The sequence below is a fragment of the Phaethon aethereus genome (assembly GCF_964289735.1).
Source record: "Phaethon aethereus genome assembly, chromosome: 31".
Taxonomy (NCBI): domain Eukaryota; kingdom Metazoa; phylum Chordata; class Aves; order Phaethontiformes; family Phaethontidae; genus Phaethon; species Phaethon aethereus.
In genome coordinates this window covers 1639837-1662905 of record NC_138607.1, presented here as the reverse complement: position 1 = coordinate 1662905, position 23069 = coordinate 1639837, and the positions used below count along the sequence as shown (strand labels likewise).

The window sequence follows — 23069 nt, the reverse complement described above, 5'->3', positions numbered from 1 at the left end:
CTTTGAGCATCTCTTTCTTCTCCCACAGGTTGTCTCCACTCTCGCCGCTCTTCCTGCAGCCACTGCCACCAGTGTTAGCCACTTCCCCGGTCCTGCGGCAGAGAAGGGGTTAGAGCCTGCAGCACCACCATGAACGAAGTGTCGGTCGTGAAGGAGGGCTGGCTGCACAAGAGAGGTGAGGGAGGGGAGCCCTCCCTCACCAAAAGGGAGCCAGTGTCGGTGGCATCCCTCCAAGGCCAGGTCACTGCAGGGAATCCGGCGCTGCAGCTGCCGCCAGGAAAGGAGAGCTCTGGTTTCCAGTTACCAGCAATTTTAACCTTTCCCTGGCACAAATGCAGGGGGTTCTCTGCTTCCCCTCGCCCCAAAACGGGAGGCACCTTGCCACTGCAGGGCATCCCAAAACCCACCAGCATCTTCCCCCTTCAGCTTTCTCCCACTTCTGGCTCAGCTCAGCAGCTTTCCCAGCAATCAGCAATGCCACTTCGCTGGCGTTCAGTCTGTACCGCAAACAAATCCTCCAGCAGCAGTGTTTTTAATTGCTTGCCGCGTTGGGAAGTCTGAGGACAATACTAATATCTCCCCACAGACCCTCAGTTTGCCAGGCAACCTGCCGCTGTGGCCCTGCAGCAAGACCCCCAGCCAGCCCTTTTATTTTTAGCTGTACATGGGGAACGTCACAGTATTGTAGCAGCTGCGCACATGGGATTTTATTTTTAGACCCATTGAAGGTGGCTATTATTTTTCCTTCCCTTGCTGAGGGTGGTTTGCAAGGGGAGTGGGCATGAAAGCCAGCTGCCTCCAGCCACCTTTCTCCCACCGGCAGTCCAGCCAGATCCCTGTGTTCATGGAAGCTTTTTTGCACTCTGTTACCTTGGAGCAAGCATGTTTCAGCCTAAGCCACTGCTCACGCCTCTCCTAAATTACAGCAGCCGGCCTCTTTTTGCAGGAGCTTCCCCAAAGCAGCTCCTAGAAACAGCCTGAAGAAAAACATTCACTTAGTTTTCCATCTGCAAGGGGTCCTTCTGCCATTTAATTTTCCATCTCGGCAATGGGAGCCCCCGCTACAAGGGGTCATTCCCCAAAAACCCCTGTGCCATGCCCCCCCCCCGCTCTGTCTTGCAGGGGAATACATCAAAACGTGGCGTCCTCGGTATTTCCTGCTGAAAAGTGATGGCTCCTTCATTGGCTACAAAGAACGGCCAGAGACATCTGACCACAGTTTGCCACCTCTGAATAATTTCTCGGTAGCAGGTACGTTGGCGCAGGTGGCTTCGGGGCTTTGTGCAGTTAAGAGCTGGTGTTGGGCAGCGTGTCTTCATCCCTGATGCCATTGGGGATGAGGTTTTTGGGATGAGGGTATTTGATCCCAAACCATCCTCTTCCCTTTTTTACTTTATTTTTGAACCTTTGTAGAGTGCCAGCTGATGAAGACTGAGCGGCCTCGTCCCAACACCTTTGTCATCCGATGCTTGCAGTGGACGACGGTCATAGAGAGGACCTTCCATGTGGACTCTCCTGAAGAGCGGTAGGTGTGCGGGATGGCCCCTTCCTTTGAGAATCTGTGATAAGTAGCACGTTGTGTTGATCCTAGCTGGAGGAGAGCCCCAAAATCTCTTGGCTGTGACTCCCATCTGCCCGCGAAGGCTAGAGGGGCAGGCGCAGCACCCCTCAGTGATCCTTACCACCTACCAATGCTGTCCATCCCATTTTTTTCTGTAGCGAGGAGTGGATGCGAGCCATCCAGACGGTAGCAAACAGCCTGAAGAACCAGGAACCAGAGTCAGACACGATGGATTACAAGTGTGGATCTCCTAACGACAGCACCAGCGCTGAGGAGATGGAGGTGGCCGTCAGCAAAACCCGCGCCAAGGCTGTAAGTTGCCCACTTGCCACAAGTGGGATTGTGGTGGGACTGCCAAGCAGTGAGGGAGGTTTATGGGATAAATCTCATCCCCTTGGCGTCAACTTTCACCAGGATAATCGTGAATGAAATAGCTCAGAAAACCCTTTCCCATCCAAGATCCTGCTTGCCCATGCCGCAAACTCTCAGCCCTGTCTCCCCATTTCTCCCCAGACCATGAATGATTTCGACTACCTGAAGCTCCTGGGAAAGGGCACTTTCGGCAAAGTCATCTTGGTGCGGGAAAAGGCCACCGGCCGCTATTACGCCATGAAAATCCTACGCAAAGAGGTCATCATTGCGAAAGTACGTGCTGAGCCCCAGCGGAGGGTGAGGGGACGTCGGGAGCCGGCTGGGCTTAGGGGATCATAGAATAGTTTGGGTTGGAAGGGACCTTTAAGGGTCACCTAGTCCAACCTCCAGATGTTGGCATGGCTTTCAAAACATGCCTCTGAAGCTGCTGAGCGATGGCTGGCTCCTGCTGTGCTCTAAATGCTGGCAGGTTCCAGGAATTATCCTTATTTCAAAACCCTGGGTATGTGTTGCAATGCACAGTTGGGTGACACGGTGGGATCCACTTGCTCACCTCTCTCAGGGGATGCAGCGTGGCCACGTCCTCCTCTGGACAATCTAGCCAGTGAACCCTTTGCCCCACAGGGACGAAAACAGGGCGGAGGTTGGCGCTTTGAGCTCCTATCCCTGTTGTTTTTTTTTTTTTTTCTGGGAACAGTTTGCAGCAGTGAAAAATCTCCAATTTTCCCAGAAATGGTGGGGATAAATGACGCTTAATTTCTCCTCCCTTTGCAGGATGAGGTGGCACACACTGTTACAGAGAGCCGGGTGCTGCAGAACACCAGGCACCCCTTCCTCACCGTAAGTATGGCTGGTTGCAGCGAGGGAGCAAAGGGGCTGCACACTGTGATGTGTGCTGCGTGCCCCAGAACAACCCTTCCCTTCACCTCACTGCCTCCTCTGGAAGCACAGAGCCCCACAGCTTCTCCAAGACCTTTTTTTCCCCTCTTGCAGGCTCTGAAATATGCCTTTCAGACAAATGACCGGCTGTGCTTCGTCATGGAGTACGCCAACGGCGGAGAGGTGGGAGCTTAAGACCCAACGCTCCCCCCACACCTCCTTCCCTGGGGCTAGGAAGGATCTTGTCCACATGTTAAATAGCTGTTTTCAGCTCGTTAGTTATAGACAATTTATTCCACAATCTCCCCTCAGCATGTGTTTCAGGAGGTAGAGAGCTGTACAGCTCTTCCCCCCTGCTCGCCCTGTCCCCGTCCCCCGAGCTTTCCTGGCTCGTCGCTCCCCTTCCTCATGCTTGATATTGCAGCAAGGCTATTGCATGCATGGAGCAACCATCTAGGCTCCCCGGGGCCCTGCTCCTCATCACCTGGGGAGCTGCACACCGCAGCACCTCCAGCCATCACTGGCTCCGTTATGTTCCACCCTGTGCTAGCGTCTAGCTTTGTTTCGCCACTCTGGCACTCTTCCCTTGCGAGGCGGAACGCAGCCGATGGCACAGCCCCTCTTTCAGGCAATGCACAGCGGCATTTTCCCCACAGCTCCCTCCAGCAGAGCGGAGCGGGGACCGTCAATATTTTGACCGCTCAAGGCGAGGAGCTTAGGACACATATGACTGCATTAGCTGCATGCTGAGAGTGATTAACCTGGGTTTCACTGGGGTTTTTTTTAAGTGCTTGTTGATCAGCTGTTCCGTTGTTTGTTTTTTTTTCCCTCTCCCTCAAGCTGTTTTTCCACCTCTCAAGAGAACGTGTCTTCACAGAGGACCGAGCCCGTTTCTACGGCGCAGAAATAGTCTCTGCGCTGGAGTACCTGCACTCCCGGGACGTGGTGTACAGGGATATTAAGGTACCAGCCCAGCAGCAGCGGTGTCCATAAACAGTGCCTTCACCCCATCTTAGTGCTTGCGCAATTTCAATCTGCCTGGGCTGGCATTTGGGGGTGTGAAGTCACTCCCAGCTCCCCTAAAACTTACCCTGAGGGGCTTCAGCCAGCAGTGCATCATGCTCTGTTGACGCGAGCCACCTTTCTCCACTCTCGCTCACTGTGGGTAACAAAGAGCTGCTCTCGGCTCAGGGCTGGCGATGTTTTCACACATGTTGTTGCACGAGGGAGGGCAGGAGCTTGAAGAGAGCTTGAACCTGCCCTGCAGGGAGGTGTCACCCTCGTCCCCATCTTGTGGCAATGGATCAAGACCTCAGCCGTCAAGCAAAGCCTTTTGGGGAGCAGCATCCTGCTCCCGTGCTCCTGACTTCACTCAGCTCCAAACCTTTTCTCCAACCTGTCTGCTTTTTTTTCAGCTGGAAAACCTCATGCTGGACAAAGATGGCCACATCAAAATCACCGACTTCGGGCTCTGCAAGGAAGGCATCACGGATGGAGCCACCATGAAGACCTTCTGCGGCACTCCTGAGTACCTGGCCCCAGAGGTACTTAAAGCATTCCTGCAGCCAGGCTTTCCTTGAAATTCTTGCGCCAAAGAGGTTTTTTGCTGGAGGTTATTCCTAAAGTTGAAGATGGCAGTGGTTCAGCGGGAGCTTTCCCAAATGCTTGGGTTGCAGGAGTCTCTAGAGCATCTAGAATGGGTTTCCTTTCTCCCTCCTCGTGTTGCTGCCTCATTCTTCAGCCTCGTTGGCACCATCCTCTCCATCTTCCCCAACACAGGTCCTGGAGGACAACGATTACGGCCGTGCTGTGGACTGGTGGGGCCTGGGGGTCGTCATGTACGAGATGATGTGTGGTCGCCTCCCCTTCTACAACCAGGACCATGAACGCCTCTTTGAGCTGATCCTCATGGAGGAGATCCGCTTCCCTCGTACCCTCAGCCCCGATGCCAAATCCTTGCTGGCTGGGCTGCTCAAGAAGGATCCCAAACAGAGGTGAGGGTCTGCCAGGGATGGATGGGGGTGACCATGGCACTGCCAGCAGTTCTGGATGCACCTCTCTGCCTGCAGGCTTGGCGGAGGTCCCAACGATGCCAAGGAGGTGATGGAGCATCGCTTTTTCGCCCCCATCAACTGGCAGGATGTGGTTCAGAAGAAGGTAGGAAGGGAAGGGAGCTCTCTGAGGGGGTGAAGGGGCAGGCGGGCACTTGGCATGCTGCTGGCGAGCGAATTTCTCCCGGTCTCCATCAGCTGGTGCCACCATTCAAGCCCCAAGTGACGTCTGAGATCGACACACGGTATTTTGATGATGAGTTCACTGCCCAGTCCATCACCATCACCCCACCGGATCGCTGTGAGTGCCAACCCCACCCAAAAATGGGAACCCCTTTTGTCACCTGTACTCCTTCCTCTTGTGCAGCCTCATTGTCCTGTCACCATGGTGGTGGCACATGTCAACTGAGGGGCTGGTGGCATTGCTGTCACACCTCTCCAAAAGCTCAGGGTCCCTCTCACTGCCCTGGAGAGGTCTTGGGCAGCTTTGGTGGCATCTCTGCCACGGGAGGGAGCGGGGAAAGTTCTGGACACACCAGGGAGGCTTCTTCAGGGTCTGTCACCCTCAAACCCTTCCCTGGCCCTGGCTTTACAGATGACAACATGGGCTCCCTGGAGAATGACCAGCGGACACACTTCCCCCAGTTCTCCTACTCTGCCAGCATACGGGAGTAACCGGCAGCAGCAGCATTTGGCCAAGGAGGAGGAGGGTTTGGGGGTTCATTCACGGCAGGGGGGCATTTCTCTTCTGTGCCCGGCAGAAGGGGTGCAGGATGCTGCAGCTCACCGATGTTATGCCGCAGCGCCTTTCAGAAGCCATACCCCTACCAAGTGCTCTTGCTCCACTGCTCCCACCGGTACAGAGCCGTGCCTCCTGCCTCTAGCCTAGGACTGCTTTGATTTTAATTATTTTTGGTTTTTAAACTCTTAGAAGTGCTTACAGCTTTTTAAACCAACGTCCCCACTTCCCCACAACTGTGGCCTTGCCCCCCTGGAAGCTCAGCCAGCACTCCGCCCAGCAAAACCCACTGCTCCCAGTTGGGGAGAAGCTGAAGGGGCAGGGGGCTGACCCATGGCCGGGATCCAGTTACAGCTGCCCTAAGAATGGGGGGGACAACAGGGCAGCACCCCTCCCGAGACTGGGGGGGCCACATCTCAGCCCCTCAAATCCTCCCGGCTCTGCTTTGAACTGAACCTGCAGTGACTGAAAACCAGCCATACCTCCAAATGGGCACCTTGGCAGAGGAGAGCGCCTTGATCCCGTGGCTGGCTGGCGTGGCCCTAAGGAAAATGCAGTCCTAAAAGCAATAGTTTGGCTTCTCCCGTGCCTTAAAGCCAGGACCTGTGGTGACACTGGGCTCCGGGACACCAGCCACATCCTCTGGCATCCTCGGTGGATGATGGCATCACCGGAGCCAACAGCCTCTGGTCCCAGCGCAGTGTTGCAGAGGGATGGGGCTTTTTCTGCCACACGGCCGGCTTGGCATCCACGGCTGCCGGCACCAGGACTGGGTTTCTTCTGGCGTGCACCATTGCTGGCGATGGATCCACACCCAACGGACACTTTGCAGACGCTTTTCGGTAGAGGCCACTGTCACTGGAGCTGTTGGCTCCAGACCCCACCAGCATGGCACAACACTGGTGGGACTTGGCACTCGGGGAGCGCCACCGTCACCGCAGCACCTGCAAGTGGCACCTGCAAGTGACAAGCTGGACTTGCTGCCTGGTGTCTCCTGGCATAGCTGACACCAGGGCCACGGTTTGGAGATAGGAATTTGGTGCCTGATGCCACTTCCCTGCAGGGAGGAACTGAAAAAAGTCACTTTCTAGTTGCCCAGATTCAGCTGAATTAACTTAAAAATACTGGAGTGGGTTGAGGGATGAGACCCCTCAACAAGGTGCAGTGGACATGGTGGCCTGGCATCCCCCATGTGGTGGTAGGGGCTGGCCGGCAGCTCTCACGTGCCCTCATATTTGTACGGTATAAGCAATAACATGGGGGGGGGGTTGTTCTTTTTTTTTCTTTTTTTGGAGGAATTGGGCTCCTTTGGGGCAGGAGGGCAAAGGACATACTCACCATGTCCCAAAGTGCCACATCCGCACTTTTTTGAATACCTCCAGGGATGGCGACTCCACCACCTCCCTGGGCAGCCTGTTCCAACGCTTGACCACTCTCTCGGTGAAGAAATTTTTCCTAATACCCAGTCTAAACCTCCCCTGGTGCAACTTGAGGCTGTTTCCTCTCATTCTATCGCTAGTTACTTGGGAGAAGAGGCCAACCCCCACCTCACCACAACCCCCTCTCAGGTACTTGTAGGGAGCAATGAGGGCTCCCCTCAGCCTCCTCTTCTCCAGGCTGAACAGCCCCAGTTCCCTCAGCTGCTCCTCATCAGACTTGTGCTCCAGACCCCTCCCCAGCTCCGTCACCCTTCTCTGAACACACTCCAGCACCTCAACGTCCTTCTTGTCGTGAGGGGCCCAACACTGAACTGCATGTCCCCATGTATCGTGTGTCCCTGTCTCCAGGGGTGTCCCTGTGGCAGGTGACAGCACAGGACACGGCATCAGTCACCAAGCACTTTACTGGTGGCTCCCAGCACAGCCGGGGGCAGCCCGGAGTCCCCCGGGGGCTCAGGCTGGGGCCGACAGCGGGGACTGCAGGGCTCAGAGCTGCAGGAACTCGGCCACAAAGGTGACCAGGATCTTGCACAGGTCCTCCACGGTGGGGGGGTGCAGGTTGTCCTCGGTGTCCTCAAGGGTGTGCCACACATGTGGGAAGGGCATGGGGATAAGGTGCAGCACAGGGACACCTGTGGGGACACACACATAGGTAGGGGACATGTCCCCTGGGACATCAGCCCACGGAAGCCCAGCTGCCCGCCTTGCCCCAGCCACGCTGCGTGGGGATGCAGGGACAATGTGCCCCAGGGGACGGGGGAAGGTGGGGACATCACCTCGCTGGAGGAAGGGGACGTGGTCATCCTCAACGGGTCCTGGGGCTGGGCTGAGGCGGAAGAAGGGCTGGTCCTGGGGCAGGGCGTGCAGCAGCCCCAGCTGCCGTAGCCGCTGCTCTGCGCCAGCAACACGGGGGACAGAACCTTCTGTGACATCCCCAGCCTCCTCCCTGTCCCCATTCTGTCCCCATTTCCATCCCTGCCCCGACCCTGTGTCCCACCTTGTCCCCCATCTGTGTCCCCACCTGATCCCATCCCCACCCTCATGTCCCACCTATGCCCCATCCCCATCCATGTCCCCATGTCCCAGCCCATCCCCAGCCCTGTCCCGACCCCATCCCCTTGTACCCATCCCCATCCTGACCCAGTCCCGACCCCTGCGTCCCTGTCCCCATGTCCCACCAATGGCGACGAGGCGCAGGAACCAGTGGTGGGTGCGAGGGAAGTGGCTGTGGATGGCAGGGTGGTGGGCGCCCAGCAGGTCCAGCAGCACCATCAGGCTCTAGGAACACCAGCATGGCCATGGGGACACCAGCACAGGTGCAGGGACACCACAGTGCCACCCCTCTCAGATGCCATGGGACTGTCCCAGCTGGGCCAATGCCATGTCACCACCCTTGGGTGCCACCAGACCACTCCACTGCCGTGTCACCATGCTTGGATGCCTCCAAACACCACACCCCCATCACCCTTGGGTGCCACAAGACGCACCCCACCACCACGGGGCTTGGTGCCACTCACCATGGCAGTGATCTGGGTGCCGTGGGGCCCATGGGGGGTGGTGGCCATACGCGCTGCCAAGTGCCGGGCACCATAGAGGGAGTCAGTGATGCTCCAGTCCCCGAAGGCTTCCTCCCCGTCCAGGAACAGCAGCTGCAGCGTCACCTCCACACCCTGCTGGGACCACAGTGTCCAGCAGCTGGGAAGGGATCCTGGTGTCCAGGGGGGACCCAGACATCCCAGGGGGGCCCAGGTGGGGCCCCAGGTGTCCTGGGTAGGCAGGTGTCAGGAGGGACCCAATTGTCCTAGAGCTGGGTGTTCTGGGGTGGTCCAGAGGGACTCAGGGGGGACTCAGGCCCTGGGACCACCCATCACCCACCCTGTCCTTGGCGTGCTGCAGGGGCTGGTCGAGGGCAGCTGCCAGCTCCAGGAGGATGGCGCAAGGCACAGCTGAATCGGTGGCCCCCAAAAAGAGCTGCTGGCCAGGACCGGGGGGCAAGACCTTGGTGTCATAGTGACAGGCGAGGACCAGGCGGCGGGGGGCGGCAGGGACCACTGTGGCCACCACATTGGTGAAGGTCACCAGGCCCCGGGGAGTCGCTGCTTCGAAGGTGTCAAGCTCCAGGTGCCAGGCAGCACCCAGGGTGCCCAAGCACCCCACGATGTGCTGCAGGGACAGTCACCCTGGTGAGGGGCACAGCAGCACCCTAGGGTGGGTGCGGTGGCACCCTAGGGTGGAGGGGGTGAGGTATGGGGGTCTTACCTGGCGGGCAGCACGGCTGCCAGGCCCCCCTGGCACCCGTTCCCGCAGGAGGGGCCGCAGAAAGGTGTCCCACAGGCGGGTGGGATCCAGCCGCCTCAGCAGTGCCCGTAGAGCCTGCTCCGAAGGGGGGACAGGGGGGAGCTGGGGGGGGCTGTGTCAGTGTCAAGGGAGGGCGTTGGGGATCCCCGGAGGGGTCTGAGGGGCCCCATGATGGGGGCTGGGGGACCTTAGGAAGTTGGGTACCCTCAGGGGGCGGCCTGTGTGATATTAGGGGGCTTGGGGGGGGCATGTCTGGGTGCCCCTGGAGGGGTCTGGGCTGCCCACGAATGCATTGGGTTCCCCCATGATGGGGTCTGGGTGGCTCTGGGAGGGAGCTGAGGGCCCTGGAGGATGTTGGGGGCCCTGAGTGGTCCCTCGGGGGGGGGGTGTCTCCCAGGGGGGTCTGAGGAGTCCTGGGGGAGCTCTGGAGGCCCTTGGGGATGTTGGAGGTCACTGGAGGGGTCTGAGGTGCTCAGGGATGCATTGGGTGGCCCCATGATGGGATCTAGGGGCCTTGGAGGAGGCTGAGGGCGTGGGGTGGAACGGGTCTGAGTGCCCTAGGATCCACTGGGTGTCCCCATGATGGGGTCTGGGGGACCCCAGGGACTGGGGGATCCTGAGAGGAGCAGGGGGCCCCGGGGGAGATCGGGGGGTCCCCATGGAGTCTGGGGGCTCCCGGGGACAGCAGGAAAATGTCGGACATCCCCCTCCCCGGGACCCCCCTCGCTGAGACCCACCGGGACCCGTCCTCCCAGGTCCCCACCTCCCCGCTCACCGGGCCAGTGCCTCGTTCCCCGCCGGGCCAGGCGACGTAGAGGAGGGCGGCGGCAGCCGCCAGCGCCAGGAGCGGCAGCAGCGGCCGGGGGCATCGGCGAGACCGCGAGCAGAGCCCGGGACCCGGCGCCGGAACCGGCACCGTCACCGGGCCCGGAACGGGCCCCGAACCGGTGGCACGGGCCCGGCGGGAGCCACCGGCACCCTTCCGCATGGCGCGGGGGCGGGGCCTCCTCTGTGGGGGCGGGGCTTCCCGGGGGCGGGGCCGTGGAGGACAACCTGGTGACTTGAGCCGCCGGTGATAACAGCTCGGGGCGGGTTTTGAGCGCTAGGCCACGCCCTCCCTCTGAGCGGCGGGCTACGGGGGTGAGCGGGAGCGCATGCGCAGTGCCCTGGGCACACATTGGCGCATGCGCATCCGCCGGTTCACGGACCGGCCTGAGAGCGCGGACACGGCGGGGGGGACGGGACGGGACGGCACGGCCGGGGGCCGTCATCCCCGGTGGGATGATGTCAGCCCAGAAATGTTGATGTCCCCCTCAACGTGTCACCCAGGGTGGGGGCATCACCCCAGGCCGGGTATCATCTCGGACCAGGACATCACCCCAGAGCCATCACCCTGGATGGGGATGTCACCACCAATGGGGATGTCACCCTGTACCGGCAGGTCACCCTGAATGGGGAAGTCACTCCCGAGAGGATGTCAGCATGGACAGGACATCACCCCAGAAGGGGCCACCACCCTCCATGGGGCTGATGTTGCCTTCCATGGGGCAATCACCCTCCACAGTGCCATCAGCCCGGACGGATCATGAGTGGGCCATCACCCCAGTTGGGGATGTCACCCTCTAGAGGGCCACCACCCTCCATAGTGCCATCGCCCTCCTTGGGGCCATCAGCCCAGTTGGGGTGATTGCCACGGTGCCTTCTCCCTCCATGGGGTCATCCTCCTCCACGGGGCCAGCACCCTCCATGAGGTCATGATCCTCCACAGAGCTGTTACCCTCCATGGCACCATCACCCCAGACGGAGATGCCACCCTCCACAGGGCCTTCACCCCAGATGGGGACATCACCCCAGATAGAGCCATCACCCTCCATGCTACCAGCCCCCCATACACTCCTGCCAGCCTCCCTCCACTTTGTTCCTTTTTCTTTTTTTCCTTCAAGTTTTGCGGTTTGATGATTTTTTTTTTTCCACCTTCTCCTCCACCCTTTCCAGCAACCGCCACAGGCAACCTCCCCGCTCTGTGTCCCCAAGATCCGCCACCACCGTCCCCGCCGGCGCCTGTCCCTTCACCTGCCGTCATCGCGCCGGGTGGCTGGGTGTACCCAGTTGTTATCGTGCAAGCCCACCCTGCAACCAGGCGCCTCTTTATCAGGTCTCCGGCAGCACATCCAGTAGGATCGGCCATAAGGCAGGTCATGGTGGTAGGGCTTGGGATGCCAGCGACACAGAGACACGTCCCCCTTCTCGTAATGCTTCTTGCACTGCTTGCAGGGATCGTCACGGTAGAGGGGGTCACGGTTCCAGCGGGAATCGGTGGCCTGCACCCCGAAGGTCTCGATGATGGACTTGAAGTAGTGACAGGAACATTTGAGGGCAGCCAGCGCTTGGGTGGGCAGGTAGCTGAAGATCTTGACCATGACGTGCTCTGGCAGCAGGAGCATGTACTGACGGGGCTCCAGCAGCCGCTGGATCTTGAAGCGTATCTCCAAAAAGTCGTGGGAGACGTGACGGTATAACCGGCAAAGCGAGGGGTCGGGGACAGCTGACGGCTCCTCGCCAGCCTCTGTGTCCTCCACTGCCGGTGCCTCCTCAGGGATGGGCAGAAGGAAAAGCTGCCCTGGCGGTGGGTCCTCCTGTGGCGCCACCGGCAGCCGCACCGTCTCCTCCTTCATCTTCTTGGCGCTGTCCTTGCCAAAGAAGACACATTGGTCCACCACCCCCGTCACCACCACATCCACGTGGAAGCCGGAGGCGCAATCCCGTGCCGATGCTGACACCCCCTCGCTGGTTCCTTCACCCATCTCTGGCTTGACAGCAGTCGCCGACCCCTCGCCGCACCCCATGTCCACATCGGGGCCATCCCCGTCCCCCTTGGGACTGGCAGTGGCCAGGAGGAACTCCACATTGTTGGGCAGCGCATCGCGGGATGGGCTGATCAACTGGTAGAGGTCACAGGTGATCTTGTCCTTGGCACGACCGCCGGCATTACTACCGCCGCTTGCCGTCCCACAGCTCATAAAGACGCAGTTGGGACGCCCAGCAGCACCTGGCTCAGCTGCAGGGGCTCCAGCACGGGGCTCACGGCCGCTGGAGATGCGGAAGGCGATGCGTACCTCGCCGGGACCAGGTGCCGATGATGCTGCTGCCGCAGAAGCACATTCAGCACCCGGGCGGCACAACCCGTTGGGTCGGGTGCCGCCATGCTCCCGCTGCCGTGACTCAAAGTGGGCAACAGCTTCGGCTACCCGGCTGCAATCGGAGCCACTTGGCGCTTTGGTTTCACCACTGGCCGCCTCCATGAAGACAACCGGAGAGGCAGGAGCGCCACACGGCCGGGGAAAGCTCTGCAATGCCAGTGCCGTCCGCTGCTCCACCAACGCCACCATCTCTGCCACCGACAGCAAGTCAGGGGCTTCACTAGCAGCAGCAGATGATTCACCAGGACGTGGGCAAGCTGGGTCCCTGCCACTGGTGGCCCATGCTGGGCTCAGCTTGCTCTTAGTGGGGTCGTGGCAGCGCCGGCGCCGCTTGGCTTTAGAGCTATCACTACCCCAGTTGCCTTTTACCTTCATGGTGCTGGCACGGCCTCCGCTGCCGCTGCCACCAATGCCACCACCACACTGGTGTGCCACAAAGAAAGCTACCTTCTCCTTGGTGTTGCCCGGTTTGATGACATACCACGTGTCCAGCAGCACCCGACCTTCCTCCGCTGATGCCGGGGGAGCCAGGGCAGCATCGGCAGGAGCCGGCGGCGTGTTTTCGGAAGGGGCCCGGGCTCCTGCGGGCTCTTCGGTGGGACGGCAGGAGAAGGGTTTCTTGGTGGAGCTGGGGCTGGGGCATGGCTTGTTCTGGGAGTAAGTGCCGAAGGGCCGCGGGCACCAGAGCTGAAGCTGGGGGAAGGCGTTGGGCTCCATCAGGGCAGCATGGCACTGCCAGTGATGCCGATGTTGCCAAAGCTGCCAACGTCGTGGGCTGCCGGCACCCGTGCCCAGGCCTGCCAGCAGAGAAAGGGGTGTTAATGGTGCTGGTGGGGATGGGGTGGTGATGGTGGGGCAGTATGGGGCTGGCAGGCCCAGTATGGGGCTGATGGTCCTGGTAAGGACAGTATGGGGCGGGTGTGGGGTTTTTGGGGGCACTGTGGGGCTGTCAGGGCAAGCATGGGGCTGAGGGGGCTAACGGGGCCATTACTGGGCCGTTCCCAGTATGGTTACTGGGTCGTACTGGGCACTGGGACGGTGCCTGGGCTGTGCCCCTCCCCGGCTCTTCCCTCCTTGCACACTCACCCCCGACGCCACGCCCTGTTTGCACACTCAGAAGCCCCGCCCACTCGTGCACCCGGCGCAGAAGGAAACGCCCTCAAGTCCAGAGGCCACGCCCCCTCACCGGCTCCGGCCCGGCGCGGCCCGCGGAGGGGCGGGCACGGCCCTTAAAGCGGCCGCAGCGCTCGAGGAAGCGGGTCCCGCCCACCCCGCGCGGCCCCGCCCTTTTAACGACCGGCGGCGGTAGCCGTTTGTTGACAGGCCCTGCGCGCGAGGCGACGGCCAATCAGGCAGCCGCATTCGGGCCATGCCCATATATGGATGGCGGCAGCGCCGTGGGCCGGGAGCATGGCCGGCGGGGGGCGTGGCCGGCGGGGGGGCGTGGTCCCGTGTCCCCGCCCTCCCCTGGGCCGTGGGGACGGGAGGGGGGCGGACACGGTCCCGCGTGGCCCCGAGAGGGGTCCCGCCCGCTCCACACCTCCCCGGGGAAGGGGCGAGGGGGAGAGCCGATGACCCTCGTCGGTCACGCGGAGCCGAGCCTGTCCCCACCCCAGGTGTGACACGGGGACACGCCCGCCCTCCCCACGCGACAGTTGGACACGCGTGTCCCCACGCGCGACACAGGAACGTGCCCTCGGTCTCACGCAAGGCGAGGACCGCCCCGTCCCCGAGTGCAAAGCGAGTGCACGCCCGTCCCCGGGATCCCACCGGCGCGGACCCGTCCCCGCAATGTGCCGCGGCTGGGACACGCCTGCCCTCCGGTGTGCCGCGGGCACGGCCCCATCCCCCCGTTGTGTCACGAGTGAGAGACGCCGGTTCCCGGTGTGACAAGGGAACACCCCGCATCCCGCCTTCCCCCGGACCCCGGCCCAGCGGAACCGCGGCCGTTACCGAGCACCGGCCCCAGGGCTCCGCCATCGCCCCGCAGGGCCCCGCCACGCGCCGGGGCCCCGCCCGCCCACGCCCACGCCATCCCCCCCCACCCCGCAGCCCGGGCCCCGCCCGGTGCCGCCGCCCCTCCCCCGCTCACCGGGCAGGTGCCGGGCGCGGCCGCTCCGCCTCTCCGCGCCGCTTCCGGGGTGCTCCGCGCATGCGGTCACCCGCCGCTCTCCGCGCGTGCGCGCGAGGAGGACGCTGGGAGGTGTAGTCCGCATAGAGCAGGGCGACACCTGCGCGCATGCGCTGCGCCGGGGGGGAAGCTGGGAATTGTAGTCTGCCACGGTGCTGCTTGGTAACTCCGCGCATGCGCGATGGGGTACCGTGTAGTCCACGGTGGGAGTGGGTCAGGGGGTGACGGGGATCTCCCCTCCCCGCCCTCAGTCATCCTCCCCACTCCGTTCTCCCATTAACACCAGCCCATCGCACAGTGACAGCCCAGCACTCCCCCCATTGACCCCCACACACCCCCGGTCACGCACTGACACCTGCAATGACCCCCCACGCCAGTCACCAGTGACACTCTCAATGAACGTCCTCAGTAACATCCAGCCCTGGTCACCTGTGACAGCCCAGTAGCACCCAGTGCCACCCACCCCAGCCACCAGTGCCCCCCAGTGACACGCCCAAGGGCTCCTCTGTGCCCCCCAGGTGATCTCACAGGAGCCACTCGTGGGTGTCACATGTTTCTTTAGGGTACAAAGCTGGGGATGCCTGGGTCCCCACAGCCCGGATGCCCCTGCAACACCCCACAAACCCCCAGCACCCCAAGATGTCAAGACCCCCCCCCCAAGATCCCCTGACACCCCTCCAGCACCCCAAGGCATTGGGCACCTCCCTCATCACCCTAAGGTGTCTGGGGAACCCCCTCAAGCCCTCCTGCCTCCCCCCCAGCTCCCAAAGGTGACAGGGACACTCCTCCCAGCACCCAAAGGCTTTTGGAACACACACCCCCCCAGCACCCAAAAGTGCTGCCCCCCGCCTCAGCAGCAGCTCTCGGCGATCAGGTGCCCCCCGGGATTGGGGGGTGCTGGGCGCTGCCCCCCCACGGCCATGTAGCAGCGGGTGCCACGGGGGGGGGCCCGGGGAGGGGCGAGGGGGCAGGGGGCACCCAGGCGGCACCGCTGCCACCCACGCCGCACCTCCGCTTGCACCTGTGGGTACCAGGATGTGTCTCAACATGTCACGCCACGTCACGACATGACTCCCCCTCCCCAACATGCGGCAATGCACCCCGACACACCTCCTTGTTGACGAAGCAGTAGAGGATGCTGACAACGAGGCCCTGGGGGGGGCACCTCGGGGTGGGGGTGCACCCAGACATGTGGGTGCACATGGTCACACGCACACGTATGTGCACCCCTCGGACCTGAGCACTCACCCCCTGCACCTGCATCCCATTGCAGCACCCACCTCCAGCAGCCCCCCGTTCCCGCCCCCATGGAGCCCCCATTTTAGCCCCCCATTACACCCCCCCCATTGCAGCCCCTCCCATTGCAGCAGCACCCACACCATTGCAGCCCTCCCATCCCACACCCCCCTTGTACCTCCCATGGCACCCCCATTGCAAGCCCCCACCCCATTGCAGGAGTACCCACCCCATTGCAGCACCCATCCCATGGCACCCCCCATTGCAGTCCCCCCCCCATTGCAGGAGCACCCACCCCATTGCAGCACCCATCCCATGGCACCCCCCATGGCAGCCCCCCATTGCAGCCCCCCATTGCGCCCCCCACGCCCCCCATAGCCCCCCGCACCTGGGAGGAGGAGAGCAGCAGCTGCAGGCAGAGCCGCACCAGGCGCAGGGTGCCCCCACCCTGACCCTCCCCCACCAGGGCGAAGGCCACCTCGTGCACCCCCAGCAGCGGGATCAGTGTCAGCGTCGACCTGGCCAGCCTGGGCGGGGGGACACGCTTGGGGACACCCCCGGGGACACCCCCAGGGACACCCCCGGGGGACACCCCCGGGGATGGGGGCACCCCTGGGGACATGCTGGGTGACACCTGCAGGGACACCCTAAGGGATGGGGACCCCCCTGGGGACATGCTTGGGAATGGGGACACTCCCAGGGACCCCTTTGGGGAGGGATGGGGACAGGGACACCCTCAGGGACAGGTTTGGTGGCACCACAGGGATGGGGACAGGCTTGGGGACACACTTGGGGATGTCACAGGAATGGGGACATGGTCAGGAACATGCTTGGGGACATTACAGGCATGGGGACACATGGTCACAGGCTTGGGGACACACTCGGGGTGTTATTGGGACAGGGACATGCATGGGGACACACTCGGGGACATGACAGGGATGAGGACACACTCAGGAACACGCTTGGAGGTAGGGACGGGGACACACGTGGGGACACGCACGGGGCTGGGTTGGGCACGAGGACGTTGCGCGGGCAGCATGGGGACACGATGGGAAGAGAGGTGGGGTGCGTGACCCCCACTGTCAGTGTCCCCACTGTCCCCATGCACACCCCAGTGTCCTTGTGTCACTGGTGTCCCCATGCCCATCCCCAGTGTGCCCCCCCCCAATGTTCTTGTGTCCCCACCTGACCCTCGTGTCCCCACGGGACACCTGATGTGCCCGGACTTTGGCCACCAAGATGCGGATGATGCGCACGAACACCACGAAGTTCACCTGGGGATGGGGACACTGGCAGTGACAACCCCCACGGTGGGGGCACTGCCCGAGGATGGCCACCTGCCTGCTGCGTCACCCACCGCCACGGCCATCAGGATGGGACAGCGGATGATCCACCACACCGCCGCCTTCTCATTCCTCTCCCAGCACCTGCCGGGGGTGGGGGGTGGTCATGCCTGGGTCCCCTGTTGGGGACATCAGCGTGTCCCCCGGGTGTGACCAAATGGGGCAGGAGGGTGTCCAGGCGCCTCACCCCTCATTCTCGTAGAGGTACCTCACCACCACCCATGGTACCACGAAGAGCACAGGGGCTCCTGGAAGGATGGGGACAAGGTTGGGGAGGGGACGTGGGGACACGTGGGGACATGGGGTTCGTGGGGACGGGCTCACCCCAGCCGAGGAGGAGGAAGGCGGGGAGGCAGCGCTCGCCAGAAAAGGCTGCCAGCACCAGGAGCTTGTGGAGGAAGAGTCCCTCAGCCAGCAGCCACCCGTAGTTGGCCCCCACACAGTACTGGGTGAGAGCCTGGGCCAGCCGGCACCCTGCCACCGCCTGCCGTGGGGACACCCACACCGCCACCAGGACACCGGTGTCGGGGAGGGACCAGCATCGGGGTGGCACTGGCACCGGGGTGGCACCAACATCGTGGTGGCACCAGCATCATGGTGGCACCAGCATCGTGGCGGACCCTTGGGTCCCCCATCCCAGCGCAGCCCAACATCCCCCACCCACGGGTGCTCCCCCCACGGATACCCCCCCATAGGTGCCCACCCGCTGGCCCAGCAGCTGCAGCGGGTGCCCGGGGCCGGGGCGCAGGCGGCGTCGCAGCAGCGCGTCCCGCGTCAGGATGGCACCCGCCCGCAGCACGAAGGAGAGGAAGAGGTTGGCGTGGATGAAGTTGCGGGTGCAACGCAGGCGCCTGCGGGGGACAAGAGGCGGTGGGTGGCAGCACCCAGGGGTGGCCCGCTAGCACCCAGGGGTGCCCCGGTGTGGGTACCTGAAGAGCAGGAGCAGCAGCAGCGCCAGGAGGAGGGCGACAAGGGAGAGGGAGTAGCCGACGGTGTAGAGGAGGCGGAACTGCTCCAGCAGCCATGCCTGCCGCTGCGGGGACAGGGGACGCTGGGGACAGGCGCAGGGAGGTGGCACAGGGCACGGCGTGGGGCAATGGGGCACGGTGCGGCGCGCGGTGCGGCGTGGCGCAGCACGGTTATGGGAGGCTGCAACACAGCGCGGCGCAACAGGACGCGGCACGGCGCGGCGCAGCAGGGTGCGCGGCACAGCATGGCGCGGTGCGACGCGACATGGTATGGCGCGACGCAGCACGGCACGGTGCGGCACGGCACGGCACGGCGCACAGCGTGGCGCTACACGGCACGGCGCGGCGCGGCCCAGCGCACGTCATGGCACAACGCAATGCAGTGCAGCCCGTCAGCTCCCGGCACAGTGCACGCCGCAGCACAGCCCAACAGCGTGCGGCACAGCGCAATGTGGGGCGCAGCGCGTGTCAGCCCAGCGCGGTGCAGCCCCCAGCATGGCCGAGGGCACAGCACAGAGCGCGGCACAGCGCCGGGACACGGCACAGCAGTGCACAAGGAACGGCACGGGGCACGGCATGGTGTATGGCGCAGCACAGCGTGGCACAGCACAGCGCGGCACAGCATGGCACGGTGCGCAGGGCATGCCACGGGGCACAGCACGGCACGACGGGGCACGGCACAGCAGGGCGCGGCAGCGTGATACAACCCAGAGTGGCATCTCCCAGCAGGGCACGGCGCGGCACCTCGCAGCACGGCGTGGCACCTCGCGGCACGGCACCCGGCCCCCCACCTGCAGCGGCTGCTCCTGTGCCAGGTCCTCGCACTGTGAATGGTCCTGCCAGGGCCGCCCCGTCTCGTCTGTCACCCACCGCCCGTCGGGTCCGCAGCGCCGAGCCACCACCCCACCCTGCACTGAGCACCCCATCCCGTCACTCTGCGGCACCCAGGGGCACCCTCGGGGCCCCCCGGGGGGGGTGCCACCCCCACTGTTACCTCGGTGGTGCCAGGGCAGGTACCAGGGGCAGGGGATGGTGATGGTGCTGTTGGGGGCCGCATCCCCCCAGCAGGCGTACATGTCGAAGCTGCGGTTGCAGACGAGTCCTGGGGCGGGGGGGGGGGGGGTCAGGGTGTCCCCAGTGTCCCCCCAGCGTCCCCACCCTGTGCTCACTCACCAAGTGCTGGGGGGTCAAGGCGCAGGCGCAGCTCACAGGCATGCCGGTACTCATGCCAGGCGGCCAGCGTCGCCTGGGCTGAGCGCTCCTCCTGCAAGGGGACACCATGGAGGGGCCACCACCAGGGTCACTACATTGGGGCAACCATCATGGGGACACCACCACTGTGGTCGCCTCCATGGGGCTACCAGCATTGGGACACCTCTATGGGGACACCACCACTGGGGTCACCATATTGGAGCAACCACCATGGGGCCACCACCATGGAGCCACCATGATGGGGCCACCACGATGTGGCCACCACAACAGGGGCCAACACTGTGTGGCCACTACCACTAGGGTCACCACCATGGGGACACTATGACTGGGATCACCAACACGGGTACACCATGATGGGGCGACCACCATGGGGCCACCATGACCGGAGACACCACCATGGGGTGGCGAGGACAGGGACACCACCATGGAGACACCATGGTCCTGGAGGGGAAGTCCTGGAGGTGGCAACTGGGGTGGGAGTCCCGATGAGGCAACGGGAGGGTCCTGAGGGGGGTCTCAGCAGTGGCAGTAGGGGGTGCCAGGGTGTGTGGGGACCCCAGGGGTGTTGGGAGGGTCCTGGGGGGTGGGGGTCTCACCTCTGCCCCACGCAGGACCCGGCTGAGCAGAGCGGGGGCCAGTGCCTGGTGGCCCATGGCAGTGACAGCAGCTCCTGGGAGGGAGCACCGGGAGGGATGGGCGTCCCGGTGTCGTGTCCCCCCCGTTACCGGCACCACCCCCGCCTTTGACGCGCTTGTTACCAGGGAGCTGCAGGTCGTGCCCGGACGCCTGGGTCCCTCCGGGGACGGGACCGGGACACCCCCCGCACCGACATCCCCATCCGGCACCGACACCCCCCTCAGGTGGGCGGACACACGTGGGGACAGTGGGCGGGGGTAGCCGTCGTGGGGGGTGGGCAGCAGCCGCCCCCCCGAAGATGCTGCTTCCTCCCAGTGCCACCTCGGTGTCCCCTGTCGCTCCCCCCAGTGCCCTTTGTCCCCCCCAGTGTCCCGGGTCCCCCACACCCGTGTCCCCCGCTGCCCCTCAAAGTGCCCCCATGTCCCCTCCACTTCACCCCGACCCCCCCCCTCGGCCCCGTCCGGGTGATGCCAGTGCCTCCCGGTGCCACCCCCGGTGTCCCTTGCCCCCTCCGGTGTCCCGGGTCCCTCCCAGTGTCCCGGGTCCCCCCATGCGTGTCCCCATGCGGCCAACCTGTCCCCTACCCTTCACCCCGACCCCCCCGCGGGTCCCTCCAGTGCCCCCCGACCCCCCCTCGGGGCCCCCGGTACCGTCTGGGCGCGGGGCTCCGCCAACCCTCGGGGCACCGCACCGACTCCGGCGGCACCGCCCCCGGGAGGGGCGGGCGCACGGGGGGGGGGTGCCACCGTGGGGGGCTCAGTCGGAGCAACGTGACCCGGTGGTAGCGTGGAGCCTGGCCCACGTCTCGGGTGGAGATAGCCAGGAGGCTGCCCCACAGGTCCTGGGACTCCAGGGTCACCCAGGGGGGTCCAGGGTCACCCAAGGGGGCACCAGCATCACCCACGGGTGCCCCAGTGTCACCCACGAGTGCTCCAATGTCACACAGGGGAGTCCAATGTTACCCACGGGGACTTCAGTGTCACCCAGAGGCCTTCAGGGTCACACACGGGAGCTCCAGTGCCAACCAAGTGGGCTCCAGTGTCACGCAGGGAGATTCGGTGTCACCCAGGGGGGTGTAGTGTCACCCACTAGTGCTCCAGTATCACCCGAGGGGCTCCAGCATCACCCAGGGGCTTACAGCATCACCTGGGGGGGTTCACTATCACCCACAGATGCTCCAGCGTCCCCCGGGGGGGCTTCACTGTCCCCCACGGCCATTCCAGTGTCACCCAGCGGTCTCCAGCATCACCCACGGGTGCTTCACAGTGACTCAGGGAGGTCCACGGTCACCTGGTAGGGCACCAATGGCACCGGTGGGTGCTCCAGCATCAGCCAGGGCGGCCCAGCATCACCCACGGGTGGTCCAGTGTCACCTAGGGGCGTCCAGTGTCTCCCACAGGTGGTCCAGAATCACCCACGTGTGGTCCAATGTCACCCACGAGTGCCCCAGGGTCACCGGGAGTTGTCCTGTGTCACCCTGGAGGGTCCAAGGTCACCCACAGGTGTCCAGCGCCACCCAGGGGTGCCCCGACATGCGAGGGTCTCTCTGCGCGTGGGGGGAGCCGGCCTCACGCTGCCAGCCGAGCGGGGGGGCGTGTCCAAGCGGCGCGGGGGGGCGGGGCAGAGGGGCGGAGGGACACGCCCCCCGCTCTCCCCGCGTCGCGCGGCGCTGAGGTCACGGCGCGCGCGGCGGAGGATGGTGGCGGGCGCGTTCCCGCTGGCCAAGCTGCTGACGCTGGGCGCGCGCCAGCTGAGCCGCCCCCTGGCGGCCCGCATCAAGGCCGGGGCGCGCGCCAGCCCCTTCTTCCGCGCCTACATCTGCCTCCCGCCCGCGCAGCGTGAGTGGGGGGGCACGGGGGGAGGGCACCGGCGGGGAAGGACACCGGCGGGGGAGGGGCACGGGGCGGGGGACACACACCGGGGGGAGGGACATGGGGGGGGCATCGGCGGGGGGGCCGCCATGCCGGTGCCCCGCCGCTCCCTGCCGGTCCCCCCCCCCCCCCGCAGTGTATCACTGGGTGGAAATGCGCGCCAAGATGCGGCTGATGGGTTTCCGTGGCGCCGCCGTCAAACCGCTGAACGAAGAAGCGGCGGCAGAGCTGGGAGCGGAGCTGCTGGGGGAAGCGATCGTGTTCGGCGTGGGAGGGCTCTGCCTCTACCTGGAGTACGCCCGGCAGGCGGGGCAGGCGCGGCGGCGGGAGGACGAGCAGGCGGCGGCGCTGCGGGAGGTGGGGGAGCGGCTGGAGCGGCTGCGGGAGGAGCTGGACGCCATGGCGGCGCGCCTGCCGCCCGGACACGCCCCGGGACACGCCCCCGCCGTGTCTAGCCACGCCCCCCCGCCCGCAGCCGGCCACGCCCCCGGAGCCGAAGGCGGTGGCTCAGGACACGCCCCCGCCGTCGCTGGACACGCCTCCGCTGGACCCGGCCATTAAAACGCGCTCGTGCTCTTCCCGCCGGCGGTTTCCTTTAGGGGCGGGTCTTGCTAGAGGCGGGCGGTGATAGGGTGCTGGGGGCAGCGCCCCGAGGCGAGGGATGGGACTTGCCCACCGTAGGTGGAGGTGGTGATGGGCGGGGCCTGGTGGAGGGCAGGTGTTCGGGTGAAGGGACAGTTGGGGCGGAGCTAATGGTTGTGGGCGGGGTCTGCAGTGGGCGGGCCTTTGGGTGGAGTGCAATGGGCAGGCAGAACTAATGATGGTGGGCGGGGCCTAGCGTGGGCACAGGCCTTCAGGTGGGCTGCCACTGGGGGCGGAGCCAGGTGCCTTTGTGGTGAGGATTGGCACCATACTAAGGATTAGGGGCGGGGCCTGGAGGGGCGGGGCTTAGCCTTTTGGGGTGGTGTTTAGAGCAGAGGCAAGGGTTGTGGGTGGGGGCACGTGTCAGGGGCGTGGCCAGGACCTTGGGAGCCTTTACAATCCCTTGGGGGAAGATAGAGGGCGGGGCCTAATCCCATGGCTCCTCAGGGGCAGGGGTTCTGTACCCGGGAGGGGGCAGGGCCACAACTCCA

At 64.1% G+C, this 23069-nt stretch overlaps 5 protein-coding genes across 6 annotated transcripts; 2 read left to right on the top strand and 3 right to left on the bottom strand.

The window, feature by feature from the left end:
• Positions 1-129: 129 nt before the first annotated feature.
• Positions 130-5538, top strand: AKT2 (AKT serine/threonine kinase 2; the record flags this gene model as incomplete). 2 transcript variants are annotated; one of them, XM_082012064.1, is made up of 13 exons in its annotated part: positions 130-175; positions 1123-1251; positions 1414-1525; positions 1720-1873; positions 2075-2206; positions 2708-2773; positions 2927-2995; positions 3653-3775; positions 4228-4356; positions 4592-4806; positions 4882-4969; positions 5062-5164; positions 5459-5538. In XM_082012064.1, the coding sequence occupies 13 exons, from the start codon at positions 130-132 to the stop codon at positions 5536-5538; spliced, it is 1446 nt and encodes a 481-aa protein (XP_081868190.1). The 2 variants fall into 2 exon arrangements, with proteins under 2 accessions (XP_081868190.1, XP_081868191.1); XM_082012065.1 differs by lacking the exon at positions 4228-4356.
• A 1989-nt stretch (positions 5539-7527) lies between these two features.
• QPCTL (glutaminyl-peptide cyclotransferase like) lies at positions 7528-10327 on the bottom strand (the record flags this gene model as incomplete). The annotated part of the gene is made up of 7 exons (XM_082012043.1): positions 7528-7673; positions 7818-7934; positions 8220-8319; positions 8559-8711; positions 8917-9204; positions 9301-9441; positions 10115-10327. 7 exons carry the CDS (start codon positions 10325-10327, stop codon positions 7528-7530), a joined length of 1158 nt encoding a protein of 385 aa, XP_081868169.1.
• An 890-nt stretch (positions 10328-11217) lies between these two features.
• Positions 11218-13381, bottom strand: FBXO46 (F-box protein 46). Its single transcript, XM_082012041.1, has one exon. It carries the CDS (start codon positions 13254-13256, stop codon positions 11409-11411), a length of 1848 nt encoding a protein of 615 aa, XP_081868167.1. The 5' UTR covers positions 13257-13381; the 3' UTR covers positions 11218-11408.
• A 2139-nt stretch (positions 13382-15520) lies between these two features.
• On the bottom strand, positions 15521-20082 carry LOC309414734 (glucagon receptor-like; the record flags this gene model as incomplete). Its single annotated transcript, XM_082012102.1, has 12 exons — positions 15521-15691; positions 15781-15822; positions 16295-16433; positions 17092-17180; positions 17264-17333; positions 17437-17497; positions 17574-17733; positions 17845-18100; positions 18179-18545; positions 18612-19319; positions 19391-19481; positions 20026-20082. 12 exons carry the CDS (start codon positions 20080-20082, stop codon positions 15521-15523), a joined length of 2211 nt encoding a protein of 736 aa, XP_081868228.1.
• Positions 20083-21761: 1679 nt separating this feature from the next.
• On the top strand, positions 21762-22497 carry OPA3 (outer mitochondrial membrane lipid metabolism regulator OPA3; the record flags this gene model as incomplete). Its single annotated transcript, XM_082012101.1, has 2 exons — positions 21762-21903; positions 22073-22497. 2 exons carry the CDS (start codon positions 21762-21764, stop codon positions 22495-22497), a joined length of 567 nt encoding a protein of 188 aa, XP_081868227.1.
• Between the last annotated feature and the right edge of the window lie 572 nt (positions 22498-23069).

Coding starts and splice junctions, on each gene's coding strand:
- FBXO46 (XM_082012041.1), bottom strand. CDS start 13,256: ATGGAGCCCAACGCCTTCCCCCAGCTTCAGCTCTGGTGCCCGCGGCCC.